General features: G+C 44.2%; 1 protein-coding gene across 1 annotated transcript; it reads left to right on the forward strand.

Annotated features, from left to right (window-relative positions):
- Positions 1 to 53: 53 nt before the first annotated feature.
- Positions 54 to 20,339, forward strand: LOC108631097 (zinc finger protein Gfi-1b). Its single transcript, XM_018034804.2, has 5 exons — positions 54 to 846; positions 3,688 to 3,786; positions 7,964 to 8,616; positions 8,863 to 9,139; positions 18,749 to 20,339. Exons 1-5 carry the CDS (start codon positions 642 to 644, stop codon positions 19,006 to 19,008), a joined length of 1,494 nt encoding a protein of 497 aa, XP_017890293.1. The 5' UTR covers positions 54 to 641; the 3' UTR covers positions 19,009 to 20,339.
- The last annotated feature ends 7,070 nt before the right edge of the window (positions 20,340 to 27,409 follow it).

Raw genomic sequence — 27,409 nt, forward strand, 5'->3', positions numbered from 1 at the left:
GTACGTGTGCGTTCTCTCCCCTCTCTTTCTCTCAGTCTAACCCGCGACTTTCGTCCGTCATCGCATGGGAGTTCCTCCACTATCAGACCCGTTAACAGCAGTCGGCGTCGAGGCACCCGCTATAACGTCTCTCACATCCCCGGGTGCCGGTGCTCGCCCGTTCCTGACCTGTCCGGCCGATGGGCCGCACGGAAATCAGTGTTTCTAAAAGCCGGAAGCTTGTTCCACATCGATACGTGCATCATCATCCAGCGTACTCTGTCCACGAGGCGGTCGCGACATCGATTCCGACGTCAGTTGTCAAAACGATAGACGAATTTGGACATAAGACATCGAGGGTGATTCCAGTGAGACACTTCTTGGCAGGATCGCCGAAGAATCTTTTGAGATTTACAAGGAAAGGGTTGATCTTCGGCAAAGATTTCTGAGGAAGACAGTGTCGGTGAAAGGGATTATTTGAACGACCAGCAGACAGCGTGTATTTGTAGTTTGTTCCTGTATAATCAGAGAAAATTTTAAGGGTGAATGGTTCGCCGGCACTGCGGTGGTGCGAAACACGCTCCTTGAACGAGGGGGCGAATGTCGTGTACAGTGAAAAAAGGATTGTTGTAAGAGAAAAGTGATCGAACCGTTAGAGCAGGATGATGGAAGTGCAGCAGCAGCACTCGCCTGTAGGGGTGGGTCCTCTGGACTTCTCGCGCAGGGGTGTCGCGGAAGCATCGGCGTTCCGGGTCGTCAAGCCAAAACAGTCGGCCTCGTCGTTGGTACATCAACAAGCGTTGTCACCGGAGACGAATAACAACGAGAACCCTCAAGAGAACTCACAGATTCCCGTTGAAGGCGAAGGTAGGATATTTATTAATGAACAGACCGTGAATATCTATGGGATAAGATAACATTAGAGAATCTTTAGTTTGGGTATTAGAAATTGCAGAGATTAATAAAAAAAGAGATTAATAAAAAAAGAATGGTTTGCACATATCAGGTCTAGTAATGATTAATGTCGTTTTCCAATACATAAACCAACACTAAAAAACGACACTAATTATTACTAAACCTAATAGAATGAAATTCACGATTAATGCATCATCACCGAAATGAACGTGTGATACAGAATGATTGATAACAAATCGCAGTTGCATCAGAGTTCAACCCTGTCAAATTGCCGTCTCCATTTCTACTATCTAATGACACATTAACTACGATACTCATGCTATCTGTCAACCTCTATGACCGACCACAAAGCGTACAATCAGTATTGATTTCAAACACGAATTTAATTTTAATCCACAGACTCATGAATGATCGCCAAGTATACCAAATTACGTTTAGATTAACATCTTTATTGAACCACTGTGTTAGCGAAACGAAAAGAATTCCTAGTAATAGGTTCCAATTATTTGTCAAACGTGAAACGTGCGAATCGACAGCGAAATTATATTCCCCTCATCTATTCGCGTCCAACTCTCCGATCGTTTCTGCATCCCTCTCGCGGATTCGCGTCTCACCCCTGACATTTATCCCGTTGTCGTCTGTCATCATGCTATCTATTACCCGCCTATTATCACTGCACCGCGCCGTTTACGCCCCAGAATCCGAGCCAACACCTGAACCAGACTCCCCGCGCGTATTCACGCTCGTGCAAGCTCACGTGCGTGTACGCATGAGCCAAACCTGCATGTAACACCGATCCAGACATCAATCCCTTCGCGTGTATACGCTTTTCGCGTGCACGCGATGGAATCTCTGTGTAAGGGTTTTGAGCGTGTGCGTGGCTGCGTGCAGGTGCGTAAAGGAGAAACTAGAACGGTCGTTCAACAGGTGAGAGGGGAATGGACAAGCATTAGACGGCTGCCTATACTAATACTGCTAATCGAGCTAATAACTAACGCAATAATATCAAGCCGGTAGCATGTAGAGGCCGGTCTAAACGGTTTACGCGGTAATTGCCAGGTGATGGGCAGGAGAAGGTTTCATCTTATTGAGGGGTAGCGCGGTTCGCATGTCGCTTTCAAAATAGGCTTTGATGGGGTACTTTGCGGTGACGAAGGTTGCGACGGTTCGATTCATGAATTTCCGGGATTGTCTTCGGGGCAATTAAAACGGGGCTGTCATTTTAATTGATCAGATATTAAGTTAGCTTTAAAATAGTAATTTTATCAACATTTCACTGCACTTAGCGTTTGATAAGGAGATCGTTTGATTGATTATTATAGTGCTTTATCTCTTGAAATAACGTATTTAACAGTTCTCGAGATGTCAATTACATTTTATCTAAACAAAAATCTGTGTACTCACATTGGATAGGGAGTTTCCAAGCAGGTGTCCCCGGCTACTCGCCCTATGATTTTCCTTTGGAAATCACGCTACAGGATTTATCGTTTATAGATTTACGAGCGAGCGAGCGATAGTGGCGAAAGAGGCAACACATAGGATAAGCGTACGCACAAACCGGTGCTCTGATATCGCCGATGTTACACAGGCAACAACATGTATTTAGCTGCACGTTACATTGTGTACACACCCAATATCGATGTTGGTTGTACACCTAGCCGTGCGGTCATCTTATCTCGACCGCGTGGTGTGCTCGCTTTATAGGAAAATATGATTTATTTCTGATAATCCTGCGAGAATGAGATAGCCTTTGCGGTGTGGCGCGCTAATCTCTGGCCGCTATCTCAGATTATCCCCGACCCAGGTACTATATTGCCGGGATTACGGATTTCATTCCCTCTTTCTTGCTGCTTTTTTCTTTCATTTTTCTTTTTTCATTGAAACTCCTTGATACGTGTACATACGTACGTACGTACGATGTCGACGATCGATTTTAATTGTCCCGCGGCAAAGAATGATTCCGTGAAACGCAATAACAGAATCCCTTCCCGATAAGCTCGCTTGATTGTGGGGAACAACGTTACAGCTCCGCGTATCTTACAGGATTCTCTTTTGCTTCTCTTCCTGTCTAACGCGCCGGGATAAAATGCAAATACATCAGACTGTGTAGTTCTAATGGAATTCTGGACTATCGTAATAGTTAAAGTTTAGACGTATTTCAGTTAACTCGGTTAGTTGTCATCAATATTGGGAATTGTAAATAACACGAGCGGAAACTATTTTGGCAAACAGCACTCTCGAAGGCAACATGCCAAGGTAACGGTCGGGATCAGCTCGTAGATGAAGACGAATTCCCGATCGCCGCGCACTCTGATTCGATCTATTCGTTCATAACGCAAGATTGTCGTGGCCGGTGCAAAGTTCGAATTCCATCGCGCTACCGGTGTCGATCAAAGAGGCCGGGGGAAAACGAATGGCGGATAGAATGGTCCGCGGATAGGAATGCATCCACGGAGAAAGAGGAAAGGAGCGAGTAATGGTTGGGGCAAGGTTGATAAATAGAGAAGGGTCTCCCTCCTTTCTAATAAAGACGCTCTTGTCGAGGGGTTGATCTTTCGTACGAACGGGGAATACCAAATTTGTCAGCTCCTGGAGATCGCCGTGTCTCTGTTCTGCGCCGTTTAGCGGCTGGTTCGGGTGACGCGAATAATGATGCATGAACGATTCAAAAATATGCCCGATCTTTATACTTCTTGGACCACCATATTTTCGTCAGGGATTTCATGCTACATTGAATCGCGCTCTGTTCGTAATCGCGGTTATATTTCATTGCGATCCATCTTTTGGTTTCAGGAGGATGCAACGTACGCTTAATGTTCCCGAGACTATGGGCCCCGTTCGGAAACGCTACTGAAGTCACGAATCTGCCACCTTTGCCTAAAAGTCATTCAGGTATGTACAATTCCATCGACTCCGTAGGTTACTTAAGAACTAAGTATTTTAATCGATGACAGATTAAACATTGTAAAAGCTACCTGATCGATTTTAGGGTAATTAGTACGTATCGTGCGGTATAAGATAAAAGATAAGGAGTTTAAAGCTCCTCGATGTCGCAACGCTTTCGTAAAGCCGCAGGGGCAATAAATCGTATTGATTAACGTTTTTTGAATTAAACACGTTAGTCAGAAGTGCATCATAATTGTCCCGGACTAAATCATAGGTATTAGCCAAAGAATAAAATAAATGATAAGAAAATAATCTGATAGGGAAAAGGTGGAAAGTTTTTTAATTAAAATATTGAGAAATACATTTAAAATTGTGATGCCAAATAAAATTGAGGACAGGAAATGAAAAATTTGTTCAACTTAATCGTGTTTTAATGCGTCAAAGAGGAGACACCGAAGAAGGTGTAGATGGACGGCCTGCGTTCGTCTTCTTCCTCAACCCGGATGACGAGTAAAGTTTTTATTTGCCGATCGTTAAGAACGACCGGTCGTCCGATGATTGGGATAAATGGTAGCACGCGTCATACCGCGGAGGGACATCGGCCCTTCTAACTCCTGTCGTCCCAATTGGAGCAGATTAGAGGCGCAGTACAGGGATTCGGGCCGTCGGCCCCTTTGTGCTCGTACCGACGCGCGACGGTCGGCCTCCTCAGTTCTACCTACCCTGAATTAGTTACATCTTGTCATGTTAAACGCTCGCGCATATAGCTTCTCCTTCTTGATGCACGTGGCCATTCATTACTGGCTGCGTCCACCTAGACAATCTTGAGGATGCACTTCTCGAAGTCGTTCTTTTTACCCGAGGTCTACAATTAACTCATTAAAAAAAGTGCAACCTCTAAATAATGCCAAATCAATTAAATGCACTTTGCTCCGTGTTTACATTATACTCTCGAATTATCGTTGGTCTTGATCGAAAATTACTTGTCGTTTATAAAAATTCGACGAAATCTTTGTAATCCTTTTGAAATCTTAAGAAATTAAGTGTTTGCCTGCATATCTCGCACGGCTTAAAGTTAGTCAATCATAGCAGTAAGACTTAAATTGTTTTGACCATATTCGAAAGAGATAAGACACTCAAAGTTCGATGTGTTTATCGATGAATTAGTCATTAATTACGATCAGGACAGCTTTTGATCGATTGCGGAGATCATAACTCAACGTGTGTTGAAAATCGTATCGTGAACTAGCATGATGCATCGTCAACGCGGTGGTAAAATAGCTCTTCGACGATTTAGCATCTGTGGGCAAAGATTCTTTTTATCGAATCTTTCATCTCGCGTTCAGAGATTTTAATGCTCGGACGATTTCCTTTCTTTTTCATCTTTCATTCTTATTTAAGTTTCCGTTATTAGAGGACATAGAATGTGAATTAGATTTAAGTAGGTAGTGACACGACGATGAAAAATCCGTTTTTGAAAACCCACATCTTTCCCTGTAATCTTGGACCCATTGATGCCGCCTTTGCGGCACGGAGTCGTAGTTCGTTTCGATTCGGGTTGGCCGGGACAGGGACAAGACGGAAGGGGTTTGAAAACGGTGAAGCGTGTAACGGCTTTAATAGCGGCAGATCGCTACGCAGTAAACGACTGACGGACGACAGAAGATTAAAGTTGGCCGTTAACTCGATCTAATTGTTCCCCCGGCTTGGCCTTCCTTTATTAATCCACGTCCACAAGCATCTTCGGCATCGCCATCATTGTCATCCCTTGTCACGAGCCTCCTCCTTGATGCTACTTGCGGATCCATTGCTGCGTCTCTAATAAATTGTCTTGCAACTTCGAGGCAAATCGCGAGCTGAGGTTATCGCATGATAAAACCATAAACAACAACTCGAGATCGCGAACCGTGTTAAATCTTTCCCAATCTCTATTTGGAAACAACATATTTTCTCCGGAACATCCATTTTATATGAGAATTGCATAACTCTTCAAGAAGAGAAGGATGCTTTTGTAGAGGAAAGAAAGAAATTAAAATTCCAGTAGTACCCTCTTAGATTCTCCTCATTTTTCTATCCAGCAGCGTCTCCCGTGCGTTATAAAATTTCGATCAGAGCCCGGTCTCATAAAATAATAATCTCGTGGATCGCGTTTCTAGAATTTTTTTCGAGGCTTGCGACGCGTTCTCAAATAGAAACGTGAAGCGAATTCAACCGCGAGTCGCCGTATGCATGCAACCGCATACATACATACGCTCATGTAAATACGCGTGTAGAAGCGTGCAAGCGTGTGTAAGCATTGCCGAACCCGGACCAAAAGTAACCCATCTGCCGGCCGGTTGGAACGACGGTGACGGTTTTTCACACCGGTTTGCATCCTCGCCGGTTTTTACCGCATTCCGACAGGGCCAGACGCAGCATTTGCGTAAGCAGTTCTTCCTATCTGCTTGGAATCACATCTGTCCGGACTTCCTCTACCTTTTTCTGTTCTGCTTTTTGAGTTTTGTTCTACCCTTTGCTCTCTCGATTATTACCGCTCTCGCCACCGACTCTTCTGGGTTTTGCTCCTTTTTTTCCCCTCATCACTGCACACATCTTCCACATTAAGATGCTTAGGTTTTATGAGAAATATTACGAGATCGTTCGGTTAATTTCCTCTTAATCGAATCGATACGTACCTTCAAGCGGAAATTTAAACGTCTAATAATATTGCAGCTATCGGTATAACTAAGTATTAGGTAATCCGCAATTGATCTGTTTATCTGACTCTTATCTGACACGATAAACCAACATAATATCCAAGAATAAATCATACATATTTTCGTCCTCTTATATTTCGTATTCCTTCCAGGAATTATACAACAGATTATTGGCGAAGCTTATAACGTGACAAGCAACGTTTGAATTCATAACATGTTCTACAGTAAAGTTGTTTAAAAATTGAATTGGATCTTATTAATCTACATTTCTTTTATTTTTAATTTTTCATCGTGATCGTGCGATTTTTTCCTCCCTCTATGACGCGACGTAAGGCGACGACAAACTCGCGTGCAGAGTTTTTCATTACATTAAACCACTCTACCTCGAGTCTTGACGTATTTTGATTCGATTGCGAAGCCACCAGAAGACACGATAATAATCGGGCCTAATGCACGGAACGCAGGGAATAGTGGAGAGCTTTAAATGCGATTAACCGACACCGGTGCATTATATAGCCAGGCACGTGACCGCGTGTCACGCGCACGGATTATAAATATAATATACCGAGCATACACCGTGCATCCTACGAGAGTTAGATTGATATCATCCCCTTTGGAAGGGTGGCAGAGAAACGGCCTGTTCGAGTGAGAGAGTGTCAGAGCAGCTCGCTCGATTTTCCGACCGATGGCCGCTCGTAAATCACTACATTCGAGATCGTTCCCGATTATTAGAAATACCAGACGCGGGCGACGGACAAGATACAAATACATACGCTCGCTTAAGCATCGCGACGATAACTCGATCACACGCTAGTCACTTGTCGGTGAAACCTTCCACTGATTATCGTTACGATGATCGATCGTTGACGTGCCGTACGGCTATTATTGTTCTGATTTAAATACTTACTCGCGTTTCGTCTGGCACGATAATTTATCTCAAGTGCGATCACGAGTACCGTTATGTCCATTGAGCAATCGATATTTGTCGTTGCATTTCTCTTTTGTATGCTTATTATTATTAATCTCGTTGCCTGAAACAGTTGCTGTATGTATGATTATTGTCAAAATTGAAGCATGAAAATTGTACGATTTTCAGTCAACACGAGTTCGCATTTTGAGTCGTGCAAGTTCGGTCTGATTCCGTTTCGAACTCGAAAAACAAATTAGAGGAAACGTTTACGAAAATACGTTTTACTCGTGGATGTATAAGCTTCGATTTTTCTTCGTGACGCCTCGTTAACCCTCTACTCCTTCCTGCAAATCAGTCAGAAAAAAGGAATCAGTACGTGACTGAAATCTTATTCGGACAGCTTCCTCTGCCGAGAGAAACTGAATTTTCTCGTGGTCCTCTGATTCTCCTACATCATCCACCTACGTGACTCACCTCTCCCCCTGCCACTTGTCAGATACTCTTCAGACTACTAAAGAAGTATTACCTATATTCAGAGTCGGGAATCAAAAGCGATAACCGCGTACTCTCGTTTCAGACCGACTATCGTTCGGAGTTGGCCGGCTGGTTGGCTCCCCGGTAACGAGGAGTCCTTCACCGTCGCACTCGCCCTGTTCAGACTCTCCGCCGTCGGACCGTCGAGATGGGGAAGTGGACGTGGACGTGGAGGAAGAGGAAGTGGACGTGGACGTTGAGGAAGTTGGCGACGAGGACGATCGCGACGCGACGTCGAGTCCACCGCGATCCTCGACAACACCGTCGCCCAGCAGTGTGACTACGTCGCCAACGTTGAATCCGCCGAAGAAATCCGGCGATACATTCAGCGTTTCCGCTCTCCTCAGGCCGGATCCGCCGTCTGCTCACCTGCAAAACGCCTCCCCGCACAGAGACACGACGACGATCGGAGCGCATCCACCACCGCCTGGCTCCTCGATACTCTATCCGCCTCTGCATCTTCAGGGTGGCCTGTTACCACCCCATCCACATCATCCTCTCTCGTACCTGCATCCTCAGTTGCTTCCGCATCATCTATTACCGCCACACTTACACCCACTGCTTCGTAGCGTTCACCCAGGCCACCCTGGCCTCCACTCGACTCATACTGCGCACGGGCTTCATCATCATCCTTTGGGCGACGTTTACAGCTGCGTCAAGTGCGACAAAATGTTCAGCACGCCTCACGGACTCGAAGTAAGTTCAACCACGATTTGTCATAATGATTGACGAATGATCCTTTTTAAAGCTTGTTAAGTGAGGGAATATGCATAATCATTATTTTAAACGACTCTTATAAGTAGTTAATATCTTAATTTCTTCATCGTCTTGAATTAATTTTATAGTATAACTTTTAAAGTTCTTAAATGTTCGAGAGCCACAGTATCGTATACGCATGAGATATCTTTAAGAAGTTTCTTAGAGGAAATGCGTTTTTTATAGGTGCACGCAAGGAGGTCCCACAATGGAAAGAGACCGTTCGCCTGTGAACTGTGCAATAAAACGTTTGGCCATGAAATCAGTCTTACGCAACACAGAGCTGTGCATTCCGCGGAGAAGGTTTTCGAGTGCAAGCAGTGCGGCAAGGCGTTTAAACGTTCCAGCACTTTAAGTACTCATCTTTTAATCCACTCGGACACGAGACCATACCCCTGCCAGTTCTGCGGGAAGAGATTCCATCAGAAAAGCGATATGAAGAAGCATACCTACATACATACTGGTGAGTGATTTACATAAATCATAGTTACTATAGTAATAAGGAATGCCAAAATGGAGGCACCTAAGCTTTTGTCAAAATTCATAAAGCATTGTCTTGTGTTAAAAATCTACATATTTAAAATAATTCGAAAGTTACGTGTGCGTAATTCAAACACAAAAATTATTTTCTGCACGTAATTTTATCCAAAATCGCATATGAGAAGTTTTTGGTCCGGATTGATCGTAACGGGCATGTCGGGGATCAATTAGCAGAGCAACTTCGTACGATAAATAATGCAGTTAACCGTCTGGACGGAGTCTTGTCGTGATCAAGAGGATCCAGTCGGATCGAGGCACATGTGGCCACTGCGTTTTAGGGCGACGAGCCCCTCATTGCGAGCTCCGCTCGGTAATAATCGTAATGTCTTTCGGGGTGCCCATCATTCTGTCTTCCTTTTTCCTCCCACGATCTGGTCTGACACAATAGACCCCCAATCTCCGAATGGAATTTTTCTATGACAAAAATTGTACGTGGGAAACGTGGATATAGCTCCCTACTGATCCATAGATTTCTATTCCTCTAGATTACAGGATATTTTTCAAAATCTTTATTGCTTTTAATCCAAATATTCCGGAACGTAGATTTCTTTTATATAAAAATGACCACGATTTCAAGAAAACGGCATGAAACTTAGGGATTCCTTTTATGTCGCCCCTTATCTCTTTTCGATTTCGACGGCTTGCATCCCTGTCGAAAGTTAAAGAGCACGCACCGTGCAAGGGATCGTCCCTCGTCGTAGGTGAGTGGGCGATGGCGTTGGGACACTTGACACTTAGGTATCTCACGGCTGATGGAACGACGCTCCTGAAGGAGCAGCAGGTTCGTCCGAGGGTGGGAGTGGGCCGGAGGAACAGACGAAGGAGTGTTCCAGTCGGGGGTCTGGGTTTTGTATCGTCTCCATGGCAACCCTCCCGATGTCTTATCAAATTATCACCTTGTCCTCCCCCATGCTCCTCCTTCTCCGTCTCCTTGTCGCTCTAACTGCCGCTCGCCTCCCTCTCGTTTACCCTCGTTCTAGTGAAACAGCCGAAGAAGGACCCGGCGAAAGAGGATACAAAGCGATGGTCACTTCCTGTAGCCTTCTAACAACCTACGGGACCTCCCCGTACGGTATGTACGCGCCTACGTTGTCCACCTTCACGCACCGACTCCTCGAGGGTCGCCACGGAACATTTAATTCATTATTCAGAGGGATGAAAAATTGAGAGTGACCAAAAGAGCTGCCGTCCGATGCCGTTGGCAATTTTCTTTCGGAACAAGGATATTCCTGTCATCTACCTTGCTTCACTTTTCCTCGAGTTGACTTCTCAAAAATCAGCTCGAGTTACACAACCGTCGAACAGCTTCGGTCGACTATTACCGTCCATGTAATTAAAAATCAATCCGTTAAATGAAAATCCCTGACTGGCATAAGAGCCGGTGTTGGCGTGAGTGCGCGCGTTAAGCAGTAAAACCAAGGGTGTTCTGGGACTTCGCTGCTAATGATAATCAGACCTCTCTTTCTCCGGTCGTATTCCCTTGGTCGTGAGCACGGGCCATGTGCAATAAGGGCGCGGCACCGTCGGATTCCCAGGGGACCGGCATGGCGTAACGTAAAATCATTATTAGGTAGGTAGGTAGGTGGTTGCTGGTGCACACGAGGGGTGGCCAGAGAAACGGGGGCTCGGCTCGGGAACGCGTATAGAGCGCGCGGGCAAGGGGGTTGAAGCGGCGCTTACGGGATTGGGAAGTGCGGGAATAAGAGCTCTGCAAATATTGTTCGTGCGCGAGGCCAGCAGCCGGAATAGCTAGGGGTAGTGAATGTTACTTGCCGTTACCTTCGGTGTTGGCTGCGCCTTTTGGGCCGTCGCGCCGGTTCTGGCCTACCAGTCAAGTGTCCGATCTCGGGGGTGGCCGCAAAAGGGGTTGACGAGCCCCGGCTCGGATGGAACGATGACAGACCGACAAGTGGCCACACACGACCGCTTTCCCGATGAGAAAACATTGAACTTATCTATTTCTGATGATCCTGCGAGCTCGAGAACAGGAAAATATTGCTCTTTGAAGTTCGCGTCCTCGAGTGTCACAGGACGACTCGATGATTCGGCAGAACTGAGTACTTCGGTCAGTTTCGACCGATGGGAAAGATCAACTCCATTCTTTCTTACTTCCTCTTTGTTTTTTAAAAATATTAATGACTTTAGACGTCTCGTCAATTGACAGTTTGTCTACTATATTCTTCTATATAGTTGTTTGTATGACGCCAACGACGATGATCTCTCATTAATCACTTTTAAGTATTCTCATATTTTTCTTCTATTTTTTCTTAGATTATTTTATTCTACTACTTCTTGAGAATATTTAAAAGAATTATTTGAATAGGCAAAAGATTCTTTGTCTCACGATTGCAGGAAGTTGTCGAATGAAAACCTGTGTCTTCTTCCTAGCAATGAGACAATCAAGTTGCAGGGTGCATGCGCGTTTAAACGCACACACGCTTGGGAGAGCGATCGAACTCGCAACAGTAGCCTCGGTGTTTTCACAATAAACACAACCTGTCCAGTCTGTCGGTGCAAAGTAAAGTCGAACGGGGGATGAAGATCGGTGAGGGTCGCTATACTATAAGCGAACCGCCTATACACTTCCTGATCTCATCACACAGACCAGCCTATGTGTATGTATAGGCTCGATGTTTATACTCTCAGAGATGGTGCACACTTCACTCGCAACGAGATGGTCCCCTTTTTAGAGGTTCAATCACGCTCGTCGTAAATCGTCATCGATTTGCTCGTACACGATTTCTTGGAGCGTTCATACTGCGTTTACCGACGCTTTATTTCGATCAACTTGAGAGCCAATCCGATCGGAGCGTGTCTCTTAATATTCGATACAACACATTTCTTTATAAACGATTATGAATGAATTCAGTGAATCATTTATCACGAATACATATTAAAAAATCAAATAAATTATTGATTCTATCAATATTGAGAGTTTACTTTGGTACAGTGAATGGAATGTATCAGTTTTTTAATATAACAGCCAAACCTCGCTTTGTCGCTTGAGATAAAATTTGAAAAAGATAATCCTGGTATCAGCACAAATAAAGGACAAATTTTCAGTTTGCGGTTTGAGGGACGTAACAAAGAGGGGTCCGGCAACTAAAACGGGACGACTCTATAAACATGAAAGAGATACGAACGCGTTTCGCTGGCGTGCATATTATGAATTTAGCGGTGGCTCTAATGTAGGGATACCTGGCCGAACGTCTCCCTCAAACTCACCTCGAGGGTGCGGTTATCGTATACTCAGCGAGATACAACCGTGCAACCTATACAAGCCACCTTTGTGGTTTGTGTTCACTATACATACGGCACATCGGACTCTGTCTCCGTCTGTCCCGGAGAGTTTCGTCCCTACCCTTGCCCGCCTGTTCTCTAGACGAGACGGGGCTATTAGAGGTTTCCGGCTGACTTGGTGCCACGAGCATCGGGGGCGCCGCAACATCCCTCTAAGCTGTTTAAACTTCGCGACATGCCCCGAGGAGAGGACCGGCCCTGGCTCCACCTTCCCATCTTTCGTCCCCGTTTTCGTCTTTACGGCTCGTTAGCGACGCGTCTTCACCGCCGCGTTGCTGAGATAATCGTTCACGTGCGAGGCGTTTCGTTTTTACGGTGGACTTCGCATTCTTATCAATCCTTGTGCCAATAACCGAGTAAATAAAGTGTTGCATTAAGAAATACTTCCTGTTGTTCATTCAAATCTTTCGGGGTTTTGTCTTGAAGATTCGTAGTAAGCAATGAGAATGGAGTTTGCTAGTTTGAAATGCAAAAGCAAGTCACCTCTGAGATGTGCATTATAGGTAGAACCTTCGCGTTCGTTAGACCTCCGCACCGCAACGTTATATTTAATGTCCTGTCGGCATAAGCAACCGATACCGCATTAAACATGCAAATTCGTCGGTATAACGTTCCACGGAGCCAAGGCATCATCCATATAGCGGCGAGTGGCACATAGTGTTCGCAGTGAAGCGGTATGATTAAATTTCCAGGGATATCGACATGCCAGAAGCACGTCAAACCCCTACCACCACCTGGCCCGCCATATCTCACCCGTTCATCCCTGTATCATCCTTTTTCGCTTCTCCACCTATGCGCGTAACCAGCAGCTCGATCTCCCGGCCTCGGGGTACGAAATTAACTACATTCCGACTATATTCGTACGCCTTTCGCCACCCCTTGCGCTTCTGTTTGAGTACAAGAAAATATTTTCATTGGCTTCATAAGTTGTCTCATCTCTCGTATTTTATTTTATTTTATATTTAGTTTTACAATTAATCCCTAAATGTAATACATATTATTCTGTTCAATCATGTATGATTGAATCCTATGCAAGTCACGATTTTGATTTGCACTCGGGAATTCTTCCTCGTTCGATGAGATCATATCGCAGATATCACGTGCGCAGAGTTATCTTTTTAGTGCATAGTTTTTTTTTCAAAACTTTGTTAGATAATTGCATCGAAGTTTAAGGTATTAAGAGCCACGATTTTATCCGAATCCTCAAGAGAAATCGTATCTACTTTATCTATCGTAAGAGATCCGATTTCTTCGTGCAACTTAAGTGTGCGATTCGCGTTGATAAGGGCCGTTGATACGTATTTAACGGTTTTCCTGGAGCTGTGCAGCGTACAGCGACGAACGGAACAATCTTAATAGTCGGATAAGAGAAAGTCGTCGGTGAGTCACAATTGTCAATTAAGGTGTGCGCGGAGCGCGTAAAGCGGGACCGTCGAAAAGGGCGTCCGCTCGCAGATCCGATTTGTCACGATTCCTAATGTTGATCGACGCTGTAATAATTTAATAGCCATACATCCGCCGTGATCGTGCGGGAGGAGAGGATTATTACCACGGATCCCTGCGGTACACCGAGAGCATTAAGGAGCTAACAGACTTAGCTCGAGTATCGCATTTCTTCCTTGCTTCGCAACCCAGAACCCGGCTTTCTCCCTTCGTTGTATCATCGCGATCAAATACTGGCAATCAGAAACGCATTTGCGCTGTAAGGCGCACCCGGGAAAGTCAAACTTGACAGATCAATTTCTTCTTAAATTGTTTATTCCATACGCATAAATAAATCTTTCAACAATTTGTTTCTAAAGTTCTTTTATTCTAGATTATATGATCTTTTGATCAATAATAATATTAAATAACCTAAGTGTTTCGGCAATCAATCTTATTATATGATTAAAATTTGTCATCACGGGAAATACGCCGGTCGGACGATTTTTTCGTGTTTATCAGGTAGTTCATCGTCAAACCGGAAATATCAGTACCGTACAAAACGTTTCCAGTTGCAGCCTGGCCGCCACAAATTCCCAGGGTTGTGTTCTTGTTATTGGTGAGCCCTGTGCCGCACCTATACAGTCGCCCACGCGTCCACTCCGCGTCTGTATCGGTTGTGGAAACGATGTAGCCCAGGCGTTACGTGACGGCATGTAAAACGCGGTACACGGCAGTGTCTATCCCATGCTCATCGTTGCAGTTGCGTTGACAACGCGTCGCGTCGTGTTGGCGTTTTAGCCGGCCACTTCATCCGTACGCGCAAAATAGTAAATACAGCCAGGTTGTTGGGTCCGCCTGTCCCATAGGACTGGTGTCGTTGGCTGTACACTGGTAGACGAACAATGCTCTGAAATTGTTGAACGACACGAAATTTAATGGGTGCGGGTGGCGAAAATAGTTTTCGCTGTAGGTTACTGCGAGCAAGTGTTAAGTTGTGTACTTTGATGTTTCGAGATAATGAAGAATAGTTATGGTCGTATAATATGATAAACGCTTGACAGTCTTTAGATAATGTTTTTGATAATTGAAAGCTGGTTTAGATCATTTTCCGTCAGCGATTAATTAAGTTCGACAGCGGGAATAATTAGATTCTAGGGAGGTCCAACCAGTCACATTATGTTTCTTCAAAATTATTACAATTATATGTCCTATTGTGAAAATTGAATATTAAGATTGATTGATAATAATTTTGTTTGAGACGTGATCAAGGATTCTCAGCAGAGAATACCTAGATTCTTTTTCCTGTTCCGTGTGACATGTAGGCGATGGGATGATCCGTTCGACGTAACGCTGACGCGAGCTTTGCAGACGCGTAAGAAAATCCATGCCGGCCCCCCGATATGAAATATGAGATATGGTACTTTCCTTCGATTTTCTCTTTCTCTCGTCTCTCGCGAGGATTTCAGTTAGAGGGTAGGGACGCCCCCAGAGGGCCGGAACGTGGTCGATGAAGACGAGAGGAAATCAATGCCTCAGCCAGAGTCCGGTTCACCTTCGTCTCTCTTTTTCCTCGACTGCTTCTCTGTGCTTCTCCTATCGTGAACTTCAAAGAGTAACGTTTGAAAGCTTTTCTTCGTACAAGCCGAGTTTCTGAGCTCCAAACTGCACTACCATTAAAATGTCAGGATTGTGAATTATGGAACAAGATATTCCCTACGTTAGCTTCTTTAAGTAAAAATTGCTTGTGTATTAACGTTCTTATAGCTGAGATTTTCAAATATTTAAGAATGTTTTATTACCGTAAATGATGTCGATATATTTTCTGTGTAAGTGCTATGAATAGAGAAGAAGAAATATCTTTATTTAATCGGTTCAGTGTCTAAACAAGACCGCTCGCAGAAACTTGGCCGTACCGACAACGGAAGTGATCAAACTATCGTCTTGGTTTTCCACTCTCGAGAGTTTCTTGGAACGAGCAGAGGGTTGAGAGATCACGGGGATGATATTTCTAGCGGGGACCGTCGGCTGAGGGCCAGAAACGCGAAGAAGAGAGGGAATTAGCGAAGGGAAAAGGACCATCGCAAGATTTCTGGGAGTTTAATATAGTTTTAGGGGCGTCGGCCGACAGCTTCGGGGTGTAATGGCGTCTTAAACCTCAGGGGCTCTCAGTTCCGACTTCCTCCCTCTTTCTTGTTTCTCAGGTTCTCCAGTTTGAAAAATTGAGGGCACGGAATCTGTACTGTACCAGCCAGGGTTAAATCTTTGACCACATCTCCTTGCTTTTCCTTCTTTCGGAACGGCACAGCTGCGCTGGGGAAAATGTTCGCGTGTTGCTACAGCGCAGTATGCGGCGTACGTATTCAATTCGCGTAGCGGTTGGTGCAACGGGAAATCGTGTATCCGTGTCCGGTGTCGGTGTACATCGGAGAGACGATGGTCAGGAGAAGCATAGAACACAGAACGGCGATGCGCATTGGGGTTGTCGTAGAGCGAAGGCATCGGAGCCACAGTGGTCGGGTTTTTCCGGGAGATAAAGAGGAAAAGGGCAACCTCGGTGCGAGAGCCCCGAAGGTTCTTGATTTTTATGAGCACGTAAATTCCGGAAGACGTCCCTGCTTCCAACCCAGGTTTCGTCTCTTCCCTTTCTGAATCATCGGCCGTTCCTTTCCGACTATAGATATTCTTCCATTCGATCTTTTTTTTTCCCGGGCAAAACGGAAAATTCGTTTGAAACGAACATCTCGGAGACTGAAACGCTAAAATGGAATTTTTTGTAACCACTGATACTCCCGTTGTTACATTTTCTTGCTCTTTAAATTGCACATACTTACATACATATCTATCATATCTATATGTTTTATTTATAAAAAAACTGGAGTTTCTCTTCTTTTACGCGTAAACGTTCCGGTGAGATTTTTCGAAGGGAGCCGATTTATATCGGGCAGGCAACCTCGGTACGGAAAGTTTTTGATTTTACGACCGCGTAAATTCCGAACGGTGCTACCAAGCTTCGTTCTCCGTTCTCTCATTTCTCTCCGGTTTTCCAGCTTCTCTCGCTTAATGCCGTGAAAATTCTATTCATTCTGCCGTTCCATTCGGGCGCAGAGAACTCTGTGGAATTTCATCGTGGAACGGCAGCCCCGACAAATTCCACCAGCACGCCCTTGACGACGCACCCTTAACCCTGAATCCTCCCTTGAATCTCGATTTTGAGTGTATCCGAATCGTTGCGGTTCTTCTCCACTTGAAATTTGCATTATTCGATGACACTTCCGTTACGTAAATACTCCGTTCCTTAAATATTTAATTCTCGTTTTCTTAATTGAAAAAAATTATTCTTAAAATTTAATTCCGTATATGCGATTGCTTTATCTAAAAACAAATTGGTGTACAGAGAAAAGTTTGAACGACTCGTAGTGTATTTGAAAAGAAATCAAGATAACGATCGGGTATAATCGGAAAGGTGATCGACGGCCCGGTCGTATCGGCGAGGCGAGATTGAAGGCTCGGCTAACGAGTTGTTTATGGATCCACCCACCGCCTCACGGTGAATCTCACGAGACCGTGTGTACATACGTTTACGTCTGCGCCCCGTGTCTGTGTTCTGGACTGGACGGTCGTGGAACACAGGAGAGTGGACGCAGCGGGTACATACGAGCGTACAGGAGAGTCCATTAACGGGCCGGTACTGCTCTCCGTCGGCATAGTTTGCATTGCTGGATCCGCGCACCCTCTTCGTCCATCCCGATCGTATCGTCCGTCTGCGTCGTTCACGAAATTCTTCCTTCCAACCGTACTTTTTCGCCTTCTTTTTTTGTTTCAACCATCCGATTGACTGTCTCCCTTCCTTTTCCACGGAAATCGTTCTTCTTTCTCCTTCTGTCACGTTCCAGCCCCCTTTCTCATTCTCCTAGGCAGTGCCGCTCGATCTTCCTTTCTCGTTCCCTCGCCAGGTTATCCCCGGTAGTCATGGTAACACAGGGGTTGGAGCCGCCCCCGGCCGCCAATCAGAACTCGCGGCCACCACGAGAGAAACGAACGACTACCCTTCCCGTCCTCATCCACCCCACTCTCTGGTTCGCGTAATCTACCTACACCCCCGCGCGTCCTGTCTGCCGCGATCTCTCCTCTCTCTGCCTCGCCGCCGGGGAGGCTGAGATTCTCGCTTGGGAGAAAATCTTGACCGGGCGTGCCCCGCATCCGTGATACCACCCTCTCGCGGAACAGCTACCTACCTTTCTCCTGGAGTGTCTATTTACTTTTCGTTCCCGTTTCTAACGCTCCCGAGGCTACGATCACCGGGATGCTGAGGCTGAGGGTCAGACCGCTTCCGAATTAACGCTCCTGACCGCTAGAATGCCGAGACGAGGCGCGCGAATGGCTGCGCCGTCGTTGGAGGGATTTCCATTGACTTGTACTACTGCCATAGCGTTTGCGAGAACCTGGACTAGCTCGAGTATTCCTGTTTAGCTTGTTTATGAGTATTCTTGGCAAAATGTATTGTACTTAGGTTTGGGGAATATTATGTAAACACCTTATTGGTCGTTAAATGAGTAAATTTGCATAAACTGAAACGTTTAATTCTTGTAATTAAATAAATGAATTCATCCCGCTTTATCAAATACAATTTGTCACAGGAAGTGTGATGATTGTTATAATAATACATGATTTTATTATTATTATATCTGGTATTTTGAGCGTTAACAAAATTTGAAACAAGGATTTATATTAATGATGATTTTTATATCAAATCGAATCTTTATTTACATGAAATATCCTTTGATAAATGTAGACATTTTGTTTGCAGGCGAGAAGCCGCACAAGTGTCAAGTATGCGGCAAGGCGTTCTCTCAGAGTAGCAACCTGATCACGCATTCAAGGAAGCATACGGGTTTTAAGCCGTTCGCCTGCGAGCTTTGCGGCCGGGCCTTTCAGCGCAAAGTCGATCTGCGGAGACATCGAGAGACCCAGCACGCCGATCTGAATACGTCGCAGCGAGCCGCGTCCATCGGAACCATCCCCGGTCAGAATTCACTACCGAACGGCAATCCTCCGATGATGCAGTGAATCATCAAACAACGATTGGCGGAACTTCCGTAAGCCTTTATCCTCCAAGAAGAACAGATCGAGTTCATTTGGAAACGGTGCAATCGAGGAAATGTCCGACGCGAAAGATTCTACTTTCCTCACTCTGTAGTAAAAACGAACGTTTTACACTGTTAGAGGAGGTACAGGCCGACTTGTACATTTAACGAACTACTGTATTTATTATTTAATGATTCGTTTTCGGTTTTCCCAAAGTGCAATGTGAAGCTTCTCCGTAGAGTGCGTCATCAGAATTCGCCGAGAATGGAATACTACCGTCTACATTCCGATTCCAAGACGGTGATCGGGAATGAACACAAGTGTGCAAAGTGATATAAAGCGCGTGAACGTTGATACCAAAGCTGTACATTCCATACTTCGGCTCGAATAAGAAGAATGTATTATTGTATAGTACGCGATCAGAACTTCGATGATTCTTTTTCCTGGAGTCACATTTCCGATGGATTCCATTTAAACGAGAGATGAATGGTGTCCAGTGATCCGCAACGCAGTGAGATGAGATCCTTTTCGTTTCGAGTGCCGCTAATCTCCGTGTTGAATCGTTAAGTATCGATAATCGTTCACTGTATTTCTCTCTTATTAAGTAGACGTTTACGCGATGTTCATTGCGACGATTAAACGAGTTCGATTCAATCGTACAGTTCATTAAATGCCACTGTAACGACGTTTTGGGATCTCATAGAGGAAAGTGCAACATGAAATTTATTTTGCTCATTAATCGCTACTATTCTAAGACGAAAATATTCACGGGTTTCGTTCGATCGTCGATAATAGACAACGCGTAAGAAAAGTACCATCAGCGTACTGTATTTTGCATATCTCCAGCACCTATCGTTAAGGAAAGGGCATCACACACTCCAACAGTGACCAAAAAATCTTGTAAATAACACATAGACTGTATTTCGCCTAGCTTAAGCGTATAAATATATACATATTATAAATAAAGTCAAGACGAGGCTATAAATATTATAAATAGAAACAGGAAATGGCGTTCGGAACTGATTTGTTCTAATTGAATAAGGGAATGAGGATCATTCCCCGCGTCGAGTCTCGCTAAGAAGCAAGTGTATTCTTTCTCTCTTTACGCTACTGAAGTTTTTATTGTTGTACCATTCCTACCATTATGTAATTATTGTAATTAGAGAATTCGCTATTAATATTATTGCGATTATTATGAATATTATTATTATTAACAATAAATGCTGTTACCATTTGTAATTCGTTCTCTCAATGTCACAATCGATCCCTCTCTTTCCGAGTTATTCAGGCACCGACTAACTCTTCACGATTAATTCGCGAACGTTTGCCAAGTTTATATCATCGTTATTTAAATAAAGTAAAATTTTATTTAAAACTCTTTCCACTGACTCTTTACTATCCTGACTTCTCCTTAATTTATGTTCGGCTTTTACATTATCTTCATTTAACCGGAACCAAAGTTAGATTTCTTTACTGATTGTGACTTATCGAATCAATACGATCCTCGACTATATCGTTCACGAGGACTAGCCAATAACGAACTGGGCAACTATCGAAAGCGTAACGCGATTAATCATCGACGGGGGAATCTGGCTGGCTGTTTCAGATCACATTCGCTTCAAGCTTGCACGATCCCTTTCCGTGTAATTCAGGGTTAAACGGCCGTGCCAATTAAGCGGACTACCCCTTGAATGGCGAACCCCTTAACGGCCCAATATGTTTTCCGGCGAGTTTCGTTCGTCGAGTTTCCATCCGACCCTTCGCCTCTCTCTTCCTCCGCATTGTTTTCCAGCCCGTAACGTACGAGAGGGAAACCGTTTCTACGTGAGATTTTCTGGGGACTCGTTTCCAGGACCTTTTCACGGGTTTCGCAACGGACGATGCGACGGTCTGGCCGCGCAGGAGAAGGAGACGGAAACACTAGAGTAAAACGTGAGGAAGACGGACGATAAGAGGGTCGTAGGTAGGTGCGGGAGGGAGGAGGTGTGGTAGGAGAAAGGAGAACGTTACAGCACTGACTGCACGACACCATGACGCAGCCACGGGGGCAGATTGGACAGTTATTGCATTCTGGGTAAGATTAATTGATATGGGGACCCGCGGGGGTGGCTGAAACACGCCGCCCGCTTAAATCGTGTCTCAGGAACGGGGATGAGAGGAACGGTGATTAACCGATTGCACCGTGAACGGAGTGGAACCGAAAACCAGCCCCCTCTCTGCCTATCTCTCTCGATCATGCCGGGAATGCTTCATGCCCTTCTCTAATAGCCATTGAGTAATAGAGAGCCTCTCATTATTAAATAGCGCGAGACGCTGGGCGCATTCGTTCGCCTGCTCGCGTAATGACGTGATTACCGGGAGCACCGTATCGTTGGCCAGATTTATTAAGCCTGTTCATTTTCTCCGGACAGGTGCGCCGGGAATCTTCCTCCACCGTTCTCGATCTAGCCCGGCCCATGACGTTTCGAACGATGATTGTAAAATTTCTCCTTTTCCACAGTTTAATCATCGAATTTGTTAAATCCTTCTACAATACATTCAATAATCAAAAGTCGTTATTGAATAACAAAACGTTGTATAATCTCAAAGCATTTGTAAATACGTACCATTTACTGAGCTTGATTGCAGAACGGTTCAGCCATCAAAATTTAGCACGCGAATTTTATTTAACCTTTTCTTCAAGCTTCGCCCGTGCCTCGAGAACACGGACCGGGGGATATACATCGAACATCGAGAAGATTGCACGACGAACAAGACAATTCCGGGGCAGTTGCAATTCTCGTTGCATTCGATTGTACTTCGGCTGCACCAATTTCGAGTGTTTCCCCGCAATTTTCTCCGATATAACCGGGATACGGCTACGAAGGCCGTTCTTGTGAGGTTCTCGTCATATTCTAACCGGAGAACGGCTGTCCAGGGTCGTGTCGTTTTGCAGCAGGGATGACTGCGGGAACGTTTGAACGCGTTTAGAGGGGACACACAACCGGGCGCGCAGAGGCTGCTGCGCGGATACACCTTATGACTATTAAGGTATTCACGGCCCCTCGGAGGACGCCTCGCTTTGAAATATGGCATCTCGGATCATCCTCTGCATACCGGGAATCGCTCCTCCTTCGTTCTCTTTCAACCCCTCCTGCTCACAGTTTTACCACCCTCTCCACGCCTGATCCTTTTATTTCGTGTATCTCGGTCCTTCGGATCATCTCCGGGAGTTCACCCGAATCCTGGGACATCGCGCATCCACACCCCCTTCCTTCGTCCGTTTACCTATCCGGTGTTCCATATTATTTACAGCATCGTTCCATGTGTTACTTCGCAATAACTCGCGAGCTGAGCGCAGTTGAACGCGACAGTGTCACCAAATTGGTGGAAACCGGAGAACGTCGTAACCTGTCCCGTTCCCTGACATCCATGAGTGATGTACTATCGCGGCCAACCGACATGCGACATCGCGACATATTCGTCCAACGGAGACCGGGTAATCGATATCATGCCAATATTTTTATCGTCGACCTTACTTAAAAGTGTAATACAGAAGGTACTAGGTAAAATAAATTCACGAAACTGAGTAAAAGACATATATACATTAATTAATTTAATAGTAAGTTACTATTAATATCAAGTTACTACATATTAAATGACTGGTACTGAAAATAGAAATAAAATAGTATATGTAATATAAAAACTTGTTTTCATTTTTTGATCTTATAAACAGGTGGCTATGCGCGTACGGATGAAATATCGAAAACAATACCCTGCTGGATAAAATCCCATTTTTCAGCAACCGGGAGTAATCCCGTTTGCGCGTGAGGATTTTCATGTCAGTCAACGCGAGGTTGTTCTTCCCTCGGATTAAAAAAAACGTCAATTCGCGATAATTATCGTACCGCGCTACGTGGCTGGGCGTATGGTTAATGGAATTTTTGAGGAGGAGATTACGCCTCGCGTTTTATCCAATTTGCCCGTCGCATGCTACACGTTAATTCTACGCTCGTTGTCTCGCGTGTGTTGTCACATCACGTATCCTCCTTCGACCCGTCCGTTCCACCTCTCGCCGTCCGTAAATTCCATCAAATTCAATGTTTATGCATTTTTCGATTCCATGTAAAAATTAATCGTTGCAACGTTCGTTGAAAAAGGGGCGTGAACTCTTTTCTTGAAGAGGATCGCAACATAGACGCTGCGACAGTCTGTCAGCGGCAGTTCCATTTGTCAGTAGGCTTTTCTAATAACGACTAGGTTCTCTCTTACGTCGACGGAGTTTAAACAAATAGCCTGGCAACAGGGCGGGAAGAATAAAACAAATGACAGTACGCTTTCGCAAGAAAGGGGCATGTCGCACGCCCGGTCGCGATCCATCAGCGGTAGCGTCGTTTCGACTGACTCAATAGACTCGAAGATCGATCGAATTCTTACCTGGGCCGGCTTGAATTTAAACGTCGAACACCCTCGACCCTTCCGTAACCCCCAACGACTTTATATCTCGCTCTTAAATTCAGGATTAAGATTGGACGATAAATAAGTTTATTTAAAATCATAGCAACATTTGTTGCTTATTTATTTTCAAAGAAATTGGAAATTAGTACGACAAAGACAAACAAGTTAATGTAATAAGTTGAAAGACTGTCGGATTTTACAGGTCAAATAGGAATTTAGAAATATTGATCAGCAAATCATTAAGTATAATTGCAATTTGTAATTGAAAAAACGTCGGCGCTATCAAAGATCCATGGGGAGTGTCGTGCAACCAGTAAAACAACCGAGAAATAGGTCTATCGATACCAGAATACGTGGGCGATGACGACGTTCCCGCGGGAGCTCGATTCATTACTGATCTTGAATAAATGATCACGGCGTGCGCGATTGGTAACGAACAGGAGGATACTTTCGGAAAGTGATTATTCGTTCGGTGATGTTCAGTTTATCGGGACGAAATCGACCCCCGGAGAACGACGTGGCCGACCTGTGTCGCCATGTATCTCCTTAAGCTGCATCATTGATGATGGGACGAGTTCGATCCATTCTGCCGGTTTCTCGGGACTTCACTCGTTTCGACGTTCGTACGTCGCGTCCTGTTTAGCCGCTTTGTCGCGTGATTAATCCACGTGTGCACGCGATTTCTGCTACCCAGTTTTACGACCTCTCCTTGACTACTTCTTGTATTGACGGAGATTTCTATGAAGACGCGCGATTTCGCGACGATTAATTAGAAAACGTATTCCAGTAATATTAATTTAAATTTGCAATTTCAGTGCGAATTTCGTTTTAACAGACACTCCTTTACGTGACGCGAATGGTCGGACTTATTGTATTATTTTGCACCGCACCTAAGGAACGGTATACCGCGACAGAAAATTCAAATGCGATCAACCTCTCTGCTCTCTTTTTCCTTCATTCGTTCCCTTCTCTTTCTCTGTGCATAATTTCGCGGACGTCCTCGCGGACGTATTGGCGCCTACCTGGACCACGTAGCAGCCGTAACTCAGTTTCGAAATGGATCGCCTCCCAGGAATACTTTATGCGTGCTACACGTTATTCGACCCGATCGGTCCGGATGGCGCACGAGATACGAGGACAAGGATCTTAGGTATTCTACGCGTTGTCGTCGTGCAGGACGACTGCACCCAGGTTTCACTTCGGATGGAGAAGGACCAGAAACAAGGAGCGCGCTTCGTGTTTCGCCGCGCCACTCCACGTTGCGCCATAGGAAACTGCGAGCAGGATGGAGATCTACGGATAATCATATAAGGATGAGTAGGGCCGTGGAAGGCAGCTGGGTATCAACTTTTGATCCTTCGATATCTCGAACGGCGCGATGCTGCGGCGGGCATCCCTTCCAGCCCCGGGAGCTCGTCGGTATTCAAACGGCTCTAACTCGATATAAGCGGAGCTCCCCAAGGTATCCTTTAGCGACGACGACGACGATCAGGAGGACACCTATCCATCCACCCCTACTTCTACCTTCTCAACCACTTACAACCATCGGTTCGCGATGCGAGATAAGAGTATCCTCTTGCTCCGCTGGCGAATTCAATTTGCATCTTGGCTTCCATTTACTGCCTGTCCCTTCTTACTATCTTCTATTGCGCTGTAAAATGATTTTCGATGTTTATAAGCCGCTTTCTGATAGAAAATGTAGCTGCTCCTTCTATGAAAACATTATAAGTTCATCCATAATTTTTAACTAAATATGTACATATACAAGTTCATTAAAAACGTGTTAAGCTGCGTTATACATTTTTACTATGTTCAGTTTATTGTATTTTAACGACTGAATTACTTTGTGGTAATGTAAGGAAAAGAAACGGGGGTGGTTAGCAAACTACAATTTTAATAAGTATGTTCTGACTTATCGTTTATGTTAAGAAAATGTAGTTCTCTATCTGACTATCAATTGAACAGAGAGATATTCCACGTTATTGATCGCCGTTATTTGCCGAGAGACGGTAACTCAGCAGTGAACTATTGTGCGGCAACCGAGAAGTATCTCGGTGGTGCGGGCAATGTATGGGATGATGGTACATGAAGGACAATCGCAAATTAGGTAACAGGTGGAGTCAACGTTATAAACGAGATAATTTGGCCTATACGAGGGACCTATCAGCTCAAATGTATTTTCTTGTCTTCCGTTTTACGAGATTTTAATATCCCATTAATCTCATTAGCATTTCCATGTCACTCACAACATAAGAAACAGATTATGAAAAGGGAGCCTAGCATTCACTAAAGTAGCAGTACTAATATATTGTAAAAAACAATTAAATTCTGAGTAATAAGGGAATTAAAACAAATCTTGGCATTTTTATTTTATAATCCTTGTCCAAATGACCAATCGTGGAGGTGGATAGTTAAGTGGTTATCCCCTTTTACGTAGCCCGAATGATCTCGTATGATTATCGATACATAGAGGAGGAGCAAATATGCAAACTGGGGAGTACGTTCCCTGAAAATTATTAAATGATCGTGTGTGCAGGTAATAAGTCAGACATAGTTCCATTTTTGCATAATCGTATTTTAATGGTAGTCATATACAAGAGTATGTCATTGCTTCCGCAAGTATCGTTTATCTCGACTTAATCACGGCTTACGTCACTATAAAATAATTAGAAGCCACGTATTTCTTGCTATTTTTCTTTAAATCGTGCACATTATCCCTTGCGAGGATTCACACAACTCTTGAATATTTGGTAGAATGATTACTTCAATTTGCACTTTTACTTTCGTCGATGAGAGAAAGCCAATCTCTCGAGACGAGCGACTCGAATGTCGATTGGCTCCTGGAGTTCAATTGGAAGAGAGACAGAAATGCGTGGTTCCTTAAATTATTATAAGAGGTAGAGCAACATAAAAAATGTAACAGATCTGAACGACCCTAACAATAAGATAAAACAACTGATTCAAATAACAATATTAGAAAATTTTTAATTAAAAATTAAAAGCGACCTGTCATTTCGTTGACCCTCTTCCGTTCGTAACTAGCTGATTAAAGATCACTTACTTCTCTTTTACCTACAACCTAGCAACACCGACGATAAAGTTCTGATTTACAAATGCTTCATCTCTACAAAATGTACAAGCGGGGAAATGAACTTATCGCAACGAAAGGCTTAGTCGTAAAATCTAACTTGTGAACACTGTCGAAACAATTCGCTATTTCAGGTTTACAGAAAAATGGCAGCGATAAGTAACAAGTTTTAAAGTCTATTCTCATCGAAGACGACGAGATCAGTGGAATGAGTCAGGTTGTCAGACTCCTCGTTGTAAAAAAAAGATCAATCTCGGTTAAAAAACATTCGTTTCATCTCACATGCGTTTACAATAACACAATGAATATTGAGCTTTGTCATCGCACTTCTTTAATCAGATCATTTAGTTTAACTTTAAGAAGAGATTTCGATATTGAAACACTAAGAGCGTCGCATAATTAATCTTTAGTTTGGCACTTGCATTTTTCAACACGATTTTTTCATTTTGCTATTTGTCGCAGATTTATACGTAACGCATCAATATTTTATCCTTCTTCATTCCTTCCTGTTTTTCATATACTCATTTTTACATTCCTTCCTTCCCATTTTGATTTCCTTCAATACGCTGAAGTTTTCTTTACCCTTATGCCGTTTGCAGCTGATTTAATATTTCAAGGAAAATCATCATACCTGATCACACAATTAAAGTTTCTTACCTTTGAATTCTATTCCTATTCTAAACTGCCTTCATCGAACGATAATGTAGAATGTTACGAGTAAATAAAGAGTCTTGCAATTTCATTAAGGATGTATTGGCTATACAGTCAATCCCAAACGTTTATGTACCTTAGAAAAACGCATTTCCTATAATTAAAAAGAAATTAGACGTCGGAAGAATAATGCTAATAATAAATAGC

Source organism: Ceratina calcarata, unplaced genomic scaffold (genome assembly GCF_001652005.2).
Source record: "Ceratina calcarata isolate Rehan_Ccalc_2016 unplaced genomic scaffold, ASM165200v1 scaffold81, whole genome shotgun sequence".
Classification (NCBI taxonomy): Eukaryota; Metazoa; Arthropoda; class Insecta; order Hymenoptera; family Apidae; genus Ceratina; species Ceratina calcarata.